The sequence below is a fragment of the Rattus rattus genome, chromosome 9 (genome assembly GCF_011064425.1).
Source record: "Rattus rattus isolate New Zealand chromosome 9, Rrattus_CSIRO_v1, whole genome shotgun sequence".
Classification (NCBI taxonomy): domain Eukaryota; kingdom Metazoa; phylum Chordata; class Mammalia; order Rodentia; family Muridae; genus Rattus; species Rattus rattus.
In genome coordinates, this window is record NC_046162.1 from 57,466,606 (window position 1) to 57,477,676 (window position 11,071).

Consider the following 11,071-nt stretch of genomic DNA (forward strand, 5'->3'; position numbering starts at 1 on the left):
AGGCAGTCCAAAATCTACCAAGCCCTGGGTATTGTGTTGCGTTGGAAGGTAAATGAAGAAGGAAGACAGCATTTAGAAATGCCTTACCCAGACCTGCAGGGTCCCTGGGATTATGACTTTCTCTCACCCTCTTCCTTCAGCCTTTCAACATCTCGCTCAAATCTGAAGGCCTCCCTTAAATGGAGCTGCCACTGACCCAGGACAACTCAGTGTGTGACTTTCCAAGCTGTCATTCTTTCCAGCCTGTCTGCAGTCTAAATACAGACCCAAGTACCTTCTACACACTCTCCATTTGACGGTTTCCCAGCATTGCCAACTCCACAAGTTCAAAGCCCTTCTTCTCCAGCACATGGTCCACATCCAGTGTCGCTGTCTCAGGCGGGGGCACTCCCACTCAACACTTAAGTGGCGCGCACGTGTGTGTGTGTGTGTGTGTGTGTGTGTGTGTGTGTGTGTGTGTTTTGTTTTGTTTTTAGAGACAGGGTTTCTCTGTGTAGGTCTGGCTTTGCTGGAACTAGCTTTGTAGACCAGGCTGAATTTGAACTCAGAGGTTTAACTGCCTCTGCCTCCAGTGCTGGGACTAAAGGTGTGGGCCACCACTGCCTAGCTTGAGTGTCATCTTTGAGGCCTCCTCAGGCATTGGGCCAATCCATTACCAACCCCTGTCCATTTCCCTCCTAAATGTCTTTCAAATTCTGCTTATCTTCTCCCTACAGCTTCTGACTAGAGGCCCCAACCTCTGCCTTACAGGCTCCTGGTTGCTCTGTCCCCAGTCTTATCACCCGTTAGCCGGTTCTTCTAACCAATATATGTATGTCCTTCCTTGTACCAAACCCTTCACTGGTTCCTCGATGTCTGCAGGGGTGAAGTCCAAGCTCTTTAATGAGGCCCTCTTTGTTATGATTCTTATATTTTTACAGCCTTCTCCCGGGTCACTGCCTTAAACATTTAACTGCATAGAGGTGGACCTGAGATCAGTCATAGGCCAGAGACCTGCGGCATAGTGTCCTCTTGAAATCTGTCGTAAACAAGGAACCTTGCATTTCACTTTAAGTTGGACCATGTATATTTTGCCAGTCTCCCTGTCCTGTCCCTGAACCACCTGTGGCCTTAAAGTTTGTTCAGTCTCTTCCATCAGGAACACCCTTTCCAGGTATCGTCCTTCCCTCTGCAACTTTTCCTCTAATAATCAATGCGAGTGTTACTTCCCTCTCCCTTCCCTTTCCCGATCGTCCAATGGGAGGACAAAATGTGTCAAGAGCCTCAAGAGACCCACAACGTTCTATATGTGGTAAAGGGAGAAAAAGGTGGGAAGAAAGTATTGTTTTAACTACTTTCAAACGCCATCTGGAGGGCGCTAGGACCTGTCTGCGGACGAGTTCGTTCTCTAACAGAGGAATCCGCGCTTGACAGCGGAGAAAGCGGACTATACCGGCTCTTGGGCGCCCCCTACTGCCATCGCGCAAGCGCAACACTCTTCCTGGAGATCACCTAGCCCGAACCCGCCTCTCATCTCCCATTGGCTACTCCCTATTCTCCCGCCCCTCCGGTGCTCAGCCAATCAGAACCTCTTGGTGGGCGGGGCTTTAGGCAGAGGGGCGGGGCGTAGGCTTGGATTGGCTCCGCTGAAGACGGCGACGTGGCTGAAGGAGGCCGGTTTGTTTCTGAATTGAGGCTCAGGCACGCCGGCTCAGGATTGGTGCTGGGCCGGGCCGGGGTCTTTGGCCGGAAGCGGAAGTGGAAAAAGGATGCAGGTGTGGGGACCAGGGCTGGAGAAACTGGGTCTGTTATGGGACTCCTGTCCTGCCTTTTGAAGCCCTCCGGTCCTCAGTCGGGCGCTCTGCCCCTGAAGGGTGGCGGTTGGGTTCGTGGAATGAGCGCGCGCGAGGCACATCGCCTGCCTGCGTTCACGCCTCCCTCCCGGTTGTATTTCCCACCAGGACCATCAGCACGTGCCCATCGACATCCAGACCAGCAAGCTGCTCGGTAGGAGAGGGCGCCCCCGCGCGTTCGGCTGTCGGGGGAGGTCTGCTAGTTGCCCCCTGTCACTAGCAGCTAGGAGCTGTCAAAGTTCTGGTTGAGATGCCTTACTCTAGCGACCTGTTTGCTCTGCAAGGAAGGAAGCATGGAAAGTCTGTACTGGCTCCATATTTTCTACTTTTAACATTTATAACGTAGTATCAAATCGTATTCAGGAACACAGGACAAGTGGATAGTGTTAAAGATGGACAATTACCAAATGGCTGATCCGTTTGGAACTTAAGTCTGTTTGGTTCTGTCTTCATGCTTTTTGCATTATTTTGGGTGGGTAAACCCTTCCCACTTATTTAATAAATTTCTATCTCTCTTTGGATATAGGGAGAAAAGGGCCCTCAAACTCAGATACAGACTTTTTATGCCAGCCATGGTAGCTCATGCTGGTAACCATAATACTTGGGAGACAACTGAGGCAGGAGGATTGGGCAGTTCTCAAGACAGCCTGGTTTACATAGCAAGTACCAAGCTATGTATTTGCTAACAATGAACACTTACCCCGAATTCACCCCCCAAAAAGCCTTTAGTCCTAGCACTCAGGAGGCAGAGCCAGCCTGGTCTACATAGCAAGCTCCAGGGCAGCCAGGACTACATGGAGAGACCCTGTCTGAAAAGAAAAAGACAGAGAGACAAGAAGATCCTTTAGTGGCCAGGTTGTCTCTGCATCTGGTTTACATCCCTTAATCTGTCACTTCTGGACATGTGCACAGCCCCTGGCACTCGAAATGTTTACAGATTTGCCAGTCCACTGTTAATCACATCCTTGAGAGGGTGTTTGCGGACCTTAGCCCCTTGTAGGAATTCTGACGTGGGCTGTCTTCCTTTCTGACCACTTGAGAGGAACTCATCAGAGACAATTTCTGACACTATAGTTGTTTGAGATAAGTTGACCAGTTGACAGACTTGTCAACAAGGCCACCTTTGAAATTGAGAGGGGGCTTTCGGTCCTTTGACGGGCACCCAGTGTGTGGACACCCGCTGTGTTTACCCTAGTATGGGAGCTTGTCCTCCTCAAGTCCTCAGAGGAAACAGCGGGACACCAGGCACTGAGCATTTGTTCCACATCCCCTGCCACTTTTATACTTGTCCTTTTCAAAACGAAATCACTGAGGTTTATTGAGTCACTGTGGTACACGAGGCACGGTGCATAGCACATCATCCTATGTGTGGGGAAACGGAGGCACAGAGAGATAGAAACTGAAAGCCAGCAAGATGGCTGCACAGTAGGTAAATGTTTTTACCGTCAAACCTGATGACCTGAGTTCTGGATCAGGACCCCGTGATGGAAGGAGAGAACTGGCTCTCGGAAGTTGTCGTCTGATCTCCACTTGTGAGCCGTGGCACATGGGTACACACACACATATGTGCACAACGAATAACTAAACAATATAATTAAGTTTTTAATTAAAAATGTCTTTAAGAACTTGATAATTAGACCCCAGGACCATCTAACCATAAAACCTTGGTTTCTCTCCTTAGGAAATGATCATAGCTGTTAGCCCTCAAAACACATAAGCTACAGTGTGGTCATGTGGCAGAGTGGTACTTCAGAGTTAAAAACAGACCAATGACTGGGCCAGGCAGTGGTGGTGTACTCCTTCAACCCAGTACCAGGGAGGCAGAGGCTTTCCATGAGATTGAGGGCAACCTGATCTATATAGTGAGTTCCAGGAGGACAGCCAGGGCTACACAGAGAAACCCTGTCTCAAAAAAAAAAAAAAAAAAACCAAAAAAAAACCAAAAACCCAATAGGCCATCGGCACCATCCAGCCTTCGGGGCGAGGTAGTGTTACGTTAGGGGCTTTACAGTTGTTCGTTCATCCGGTACTTGGCATAACCACCTTGTGTTTTCCATTGTCGTGGTTAATCCCAGCCCCGAGGAAATGGAAGTTGAGCAGCACCTCTGTCAACAAGAAAGATATAATTACACAAGAAGCGAAAATATTATGGAGAATTTAGAATGGTCAAAAGTGGCACTTTCATGTCAGGACCAATTTAAAGTTTTTCTTTATCCCTGTGTTAAGGCGGTTGCTCTGTAAAACTCATACCTGGGATAAAGTTGGGGCGCCAGAGACTGTTTAGCCCAAGCATCTCTCTGAGTCTGTCTGTCTCTTCCTCTCTTTCCATTCCTCCCTCTCTCTCTCTCTCTCTCTCTCTCTCTCTCTCTCTCTCTCACTCTCTCTCTCTGATACCTCAGCCAATACAAAGACTTTTGTTCAATATCCAGTAGGCCGACACTTGAACTGGTGAATTCCCAGTGGGGAGTTAGTGGTATGGCGGACTGTGGTGACCTGCTGGTTCTCATGCAGATTGGCTGGTGGACAGAAGACACTGCAACTTAAAATGGCAAAGCCTGGTGCTGACCATCCGGGAAAAGATCAACACCGCCATCCAGGACATGCCAGAGAGCCAAGAGATTGCCCAGCTGCTCTCTGGTTCCTGTGAGTGATTTGGAGCCCCCTCCTTCCGGGAGACATTCCCTTGTTGAGCCTCCAGGGTGGACCCCAGAGCGAGAGTTTTTTTTTCTGGGTCATAGATGCTGGTTTCTGAATCCACGCTAAAGTAACTGGCGGCAGAGTACAGGGGTCAGCCACCCATAGTAGTCAGAGGAGGAGAGGAAGGGCGGTGGGATTCTGAGAGTCCCCTTTTTTGCTTTCTAGACATCCATTACTTCCACTGCCTAAGAATAGTGGACCTTCTTAAAGGTACCGAGGCTTCCACCAAAAATATTTTTGGCCGTTACTCTTCACAGCGGATGAAGGTGAGTATGGCCAAGGACTGGGGTGCAGGTGGGGACATCCACGGCCTCTCTAGTATCACTGGTGAACAGGTCAAGATGCCTGATCTTTCTTTGTCCCTAAAATTATACTAAGGTGGACCTGTCCTCTGGGCTTCCGTGTCCTGACCTTTGGGGGTCACTGTTGGGTATCACAGTCTCATAATCACGTGGGTGGTCCAGCCAAGATTAAAGCTGGAGGAAGGCGAGGAGTTAGTGTTCAGTCTGCTAGGATGCCTGGGGCAGCCTTCTCTGCAGGGATTGGCTGGGAGGGAGCCGTGGATGATCCTCTGGCTGATTTCCTCTCTTCTTCTCAGGATTGGCAGGAGATCATAAGCCTGTATGAGAAGGACAACACCTATTTAGGTAAAGTCACCCTCAAGGGGCCAAGCATCCGTGGGAGAGCCCGCTGCTGTGGTTCTGAAACAAGAGCTCGTGGGGAGCTTGGAAGGAAGTGGGGTGTGCCGCAGATGTTGCCTGATTGTAGGTGTGGAACACAGTTCTGCAAGTGCTACACAAGAGGGAGAATCAGGCAGGAAAAGTGAGCCTTCGTGTGCCCTTCTGAGCAGGCATCTGGCCTGTCTCTCTCTCTCTCAGGGAGGTAGTGTGTACTGCCCCACTCTCTCCAATGTGCGGGTCATCCTGGAGGCAATACTGGGAGCCTGAGAGGGAGCAACTAATGTGGTTGGATCGTGACTCTGAAGAGTAAATATTGTGACGTGAATATATACCAAGCACTCTGGATTTTGTTCTATGTGCATCCACACAATAAACACTGTAGGCCCTGTCTGGCAGCTAAGGATTGAAGCAGAGAGGGGACACAACTTGTCTTAGGCCCCACAGCTTGGAATGGTGAGGCTAGGGCATCTGTGTGTGCCTTAGGGCAAGGGTGTCCTACAGTAAATTTCCTGGGCCCTCCTTAGTGGAACTCTCTAGCCTCCTGGTTCGGAATGTCAACTATGAGATCCCCTCTCTGAAGAAGCAGATTGCCAAGTGCCAGCAACTGCAGCAAGACTACAGCCGCAAGGAGGAGGAGGGCCAGGCTGGGGCTGCTGAGATGCGAGAGCAGTTTTACCACTCCTGCAAACAGTACGGCATCACGGTGAGCAGGCGCCTCATCACGCGGGACGGTCTCTAGAACTGGCTCTCTTCCAGGGACTCCGCTGGCGGGCTTCTTTCTCGGTTGGATTGTGCCGGGTCTGGGTCTGCCTCACTTTTCTGTAGTCGTTGGATGTTTTGTTTGACTTGATAGGTTCCATCTCCCACCATGTGTAACCAAACCCTTCCCTTGTCTCTCAATCTAGGGAGACAATGTCCGACGAGAGCTTCTGGCCCTGGTGAAGGACCTGCCGAGTCAGCTGGCTGAGATAGGAGCGGGAGCTCAGTCCCTGGGGGAAGCCATCGACCTGTACCAGGCCTGTGTGGAGTTTGTATGTGACAGGTAAGGAGGACTACGGCCCCTGAGTGCTTTCTGTGGTCCCTCTGGGTCCTCTCCACATGCGTTGTTCCCACTCGGCATGCCGCCTGTGTCGACACACTCTGACCAGGGGGGATGTGCTCCTTGGACCATGTGGTTAGTGGAGCCTGTGCTGGCTTCCCAAGCGGCCGTGGGAGGCTCAGTCAATGCCCTGTTGAAGCCCCACAGAGCAGGTGCTGCCCATGCTGCGGTACGTGCAGAAGAAGGGAAACTCCACGGTGTATGAGTGGAGGACAGGGACAGAGCCCTCTGTGGTGGAGCGACCACAGCTGGAGGACCCTCCTGAGCAGGTGCAAGAAGACGAGGTAAGACAGGGCCTTTGAGGGGCTGAGTGGGAACTGTTTCCATCCTCACAGAGCCCAAACCCTGACCTGACTTCCCACAGCGGAGAGTGAGGGAAGCCATGCAAGTCTGGGGTCGGAGGACCCAAAGGCCCTTTATTTTCCTGGCTTTCTTGAGACCAGAGTGCAGACAAATGGTAGACACCTCAGTCCACTGGCTCCTGTTGACCTGGGGAGTCCTTCTGTGAAGTGCTCCTTTCTTGTGGGAGCTTGGAGATCTGTGCCATCGACTGCATGACTGCGTAGCGCTGAGACCTAAGAAAGGCAAACTCCCTTCCTTTCTCTGCCCGCCTTGTTTGCACTAACGTCTTCTTTGCTTTCTAGATCGACTGGGGCGACTTTGGCGTGGAGGCTGTTTCCGACTCTGGAAACATCATCTCTGCTGAGACCCCTGGGATAGACTGGGGTATCTCCCTGGAGTCAGAGTCCAAGGTTAGACCTTTCTCTCTGAGTGGTGCTGCCTCAGCCTTAGAAAGACATCTGTGTGAGGGACAGTTCACAGTTGTAAGGCCAGGTGCATCCCGAGGGAAGCAGAACCACAGAGGTGAGGTGTCAGCATAGGCTCTTTTCCGCCGGGACTTGGGATGTATGAATGGGGCACCTCACCAGTCAGGAGGGAGGACGGGATCACCAAAGCCGCCACCGTGCTTGCCACTGCATCAGAGCTGTAGACCCTGCCCCCCTGGATGTGCAGTCATTGAACCCTTCAGGGGCCCTAGTCTGCCCGGGCTCCCTGTGCTGGGGAGACGTTCCCAACCTCACTGAGCCTTTGCTGTTCTTCAGGATGCTGGGGCTGACAAGATAGACTGGGGTGACGATGCTGTTGCTTCGGAGATCACCGTGCTGGAGACAGGAACGGAGGGTAGGTGTCCCGTCCCCTACAGCCCTGGAGAATGGAGAAGCCCAAGTTCAAGGTCACCTTAGCTACAGTGAATTTAAACAACATGTGAGATCCTATCTCAAAAAGTTAAAGTGCATCTTGTTTGGGGTGTGAACGGAGGGGATGGAGAGGAGGTGGCTAAATAGTCTAGAAACTCTCAGCTCTCTTTTTGTTTAACTTGAGACAGTATCACTGTAGCGCTGGCTGGCCTGAACCTCTCTGTGTAGACCAGGCTGGCCTCAAACCCAGTCCCAGTGTTGGGATTAGAGGCCTATCCACCAGTTCCCATATGTTTTAGAGACTGAATGTGGGCCAGTCATTTTGGTAGATTGTTGAGGATCAGTTGGGCTCCAGGTTTGACATGGACCTCCACCCTCTCCCAAGCCTTCTGAGAGGCTGTAGCAGCCACTTGTGTCACTAGAGGGCAGTGCAGGATGACATTTTACCTCCCTTGCTACCAGCTGCCTCTGGCTCTGCCTGGGCGTTTACAGGCCAGACCTGAGTAGGACTGAGAGACATGAACAGAGAGAAAGGGCAGCTTCCCCTTGGGTAGGGCTGAGAAGAGTTTTTCCATCTGTCCATAGTATTCCCCAGGCTTCTCAGACCCATCGTCATGACTCTGCCTCTCTTCCTGACAGCTCCAGAGGGTGTTGCTCGGGGCTCAGACGCTCTGACTCTCCTTGAATACCCTGAGACTCGGAATCAGTTCATCGATGAGCTCATGGAGGTACTGCCTTCTGGAAGATGTGACGTCTCTTGTAATCCCTTCCTGCTGATGTGAAGGGCACTGACTAATTTCAGTGCCCCGGAGCAGAGTTTTTCAAGTTAGGATTCCCTCCCCCACCCCCCACCCCACCCCACCCCCATGTTCTCATAGTTATGAGACATCTCCAAAGTCCTGGCGCCATCTTGGGCAGTAGAGATGGAGCAGTGACTCAGACGTTCAGAGGTCTTGCCTCAGTGGGGCTTATATTCCAGCAGGAAGGGCAGGCAAGAAAGCGAGCCCGACATCACATGGTAACCGGGATCATCAGGGCACAAGGCTGGCGTGTAGTGCAGTTGGGAGGGTCTGCCTAGCGTTCAGGAAGCCCCGACCCTGATTCCCAGTGCTGTACACGAGTAACTGGAAGGTCGAAACTCAGGTCAGCCTTAGCCACATGGCGGCCAGCCTCCTGAAACCCTGTGCCCATCAGGTCTCCTCCAGTTTCCCCTTGAAGAGATATCGTGTAGCCGTGAGGGGAGTGTGTGCACATATGCACATGTGTACCGAGCACACAGATAGAGATCAAATTGGGACAACTGTAGATGTCATTCTTGTGGCTTCTCGCCTTTCACCATGTGGGTTTTGAGGATCAAACCTAAGTTCTCAGGCTTGGCGTCAGGCCTTTTAACCAGCCCAAGGTGAACTTACTCATGAGGACTGCATCTTAGAGATGTGGCTACTATTTGTGTTCTTTCTAGACTTTTCTTAATCCAGAGCTCTCAACCACTCTCATTCCTCCCTTGGAGAGAAAATTAGTCCCTGCCCTAGGAATTTTAGTGTGTCCCCATAGGCCGGGGGAAAGGAGAGAGAGCTGGGGCTAAGTAAGCACCGGTCAGCATGGGAACTAGAGGACCAGCGGGGCGGCTGCCTGCTCCATGCTGTAGGTGTCTGTGCCAGAGGTGCTCTCGGGGAGGCGCCCGTGCTGCAGGCGCACGCAGGGTCTCCAGCAGTGGAGGTGGGCACGGGAGACATGGTTTCTCCTCTGGAGCCTAGCCTAGCTCTTCATGTGGGGAGCTCAGCTTCCGAGTTCCTTTCATGGTTTGAACCAACTCCATTTCCCTCCTCAGCTTGAGATCTTCTTGTCTCAGAGAGCAGTAGAGATGAGTGAGGAGGCTGACATCCTGTCCGTGAGCCAGTTCCAGCTGGCTCCTGCCATCCTTCAGGGCCAGACCAAGGAGAAGATGCTCAGCCTGGTGTCCACACTGCAGCATCTGATTGGCCAGCTCACCAGTCTCCGGATGCAGCACCTGTTTATGATTCTGGCCTCGCCAAGGTCAGCTTTTCCCGATCCTGCGTTTCTCCGTCTTGAGTGGAGCTCTCCCCTTTCTTCTCCCTGTTCCGGGATTCCTCCTTCCTGTGTACATGGGCTTTCTCCTGGGAATAGCACGGGATAGGGTCGATTGATGTCTGTAGACAAAACCTGCTTCTTAGGTAGGTAGGAATCTGGCGTGGCTTATATTCCTTACCAGAAAAAGGACTGAAGCCCATGAGGGGAGGGGAGGCCAAAGAGGGAATTAGTTTCCCGAGCCTCGTCTGGTCCAGCAGTCACGCGCAAACAGCCTCACAGCATACTCCGCACAGGTATGTGGACCGGGTGACAGAGCTCCTCCAGCAGAAGCTGAAGCAGTCCCAGCTGTTGGCTCTGAAGAAGGACCTGATGGTGGAGAAGCAGCAGGAGGCGCTTCAGGAGCAGGCAGCGCTGGAGCCCAAGCTGGACCTGCTGCTGGAGAAGACTAGAGAGCTGCAGAAGCTGGTGAGACTTGGCTAGGAGCCTGCCCGTCCATTCCACAGGCCGAGGCCCTGTGCCTGCCTGTTCACTCCCTGCCCACTCTGCTCTCTTTCTCTCAGATTGAAGCTGACATCTCCAAGAGATACAATGGCCGTCCTGTGAACCTGATGGGGACCTCTGTGTGACGTGCTCCCTCTGCGTCCTCCACCCAGCTTCCTGGTGGGGGGTGGGACAGCCCAGGCTGGTATTGCTGGGCCTCACCAGCAAGAAGCCAGCAGACCTGGAGGCAGAGCCACAAGGAAGGGCCACCTGAGTGGTGGCACCAGCATTCACTGTGACCTCTGCAAGAAGTCTGAGTGGCTCTGTGGCTCTCAGCCTAAGGCACAGTTGCTTCTTCTGGTTATCAAGGAAGGCTTAATAAAAAAAAGGAAGTGACTCTCTTCATTGTTGGTGGTTACTTGACCACCTCGCTGAGCCTGCCTGAAGTTGAGCTAGGCACATGTTCTCCTGGATTCTTAGGAGGCCTTGAGCAATTGTAGAGCCCCAGCTTAGAGGCTTGTCCTCCTTGCTTTGATCGTACCAGACCCCATAAGCATTTATAAATGGTTCAGCAGGTGGTTTGGGGCTGGCCAGTGCAGCCTTGCCCCCTCCTATAACCTGGCTCATGCTGCCCCAGCCAACAGCCCAGGGGGAGCAGTCAGCTAGCGCTCTTGGACCCTGCAGAGTTGTATTTTTCCTCTCAATCACAGCTTACCGTCCGTCCAGTCAGAGGGGAGATGTGGTTTGGGGAGGCAGGGTCTGATAGACAAGGTGGAGACAGGAGTTATCACCTTTACTAGCTGCCTGTCCACTTCCTGCCCGTAACTGCCTGCTCCGGGATTGGGTAGAACCCACCCCAGGATAGCACCCCTCTCCCAAGCCACCTACCCATCCCTATTTCCCAGGAAGGATAGGGGCTGGGGGTGGCCAGCAATTCGATTTTAATTTCATAGCAGAGCAGTTGATTCATGGCTCTTTGTCGCCAGCGTTGACTCCCGTAATGACTTTCCATCAAAATGAAAAGTGGAGTGA

General features: G+C 52.3%; 1 protein-coding gene across 1 annotated transcript; it reads left to right on the plus strand.

Moving 5' to 3' along the window:
* Positions 1-1,620: 1,620 nt before the first annotated feature.
* Positions 1,621-10,444, plus strand: Cdk5rap3 (CDK5 regulatory subunit associated protein 3). The gene is made up of 14 exons (XM_032913304.1): positions 1,621-1,754; positions 1,941-1,986; positions 4,344-4,475; positions 4,695-4,795; positions 5,128-5,176; positions 5,734-5,912; positions 6,115-6,251; positions 6,448-6,592; positions 6,953-7,060; positions 7,412-7,490; positions 8,147-8,235; positions 9,339-9,544; positions 9,853-10,024; positions 10,120-10,444. The coding sequence occupies exons 1-14, from the start codon at positions 1,749-1,751 to the stop codon at positions 10,183-10,185; spliced, it is 1,515 nt and encodes a 504-aa protein (XP_032769195.1). The 5' UTR covers positions 1,621-1,748; the 3' UTR covers positions 10,186-10,444.
* The last annotated feature ends 627 nt before the right edge of the window (positions 10,445-11,071 follow it).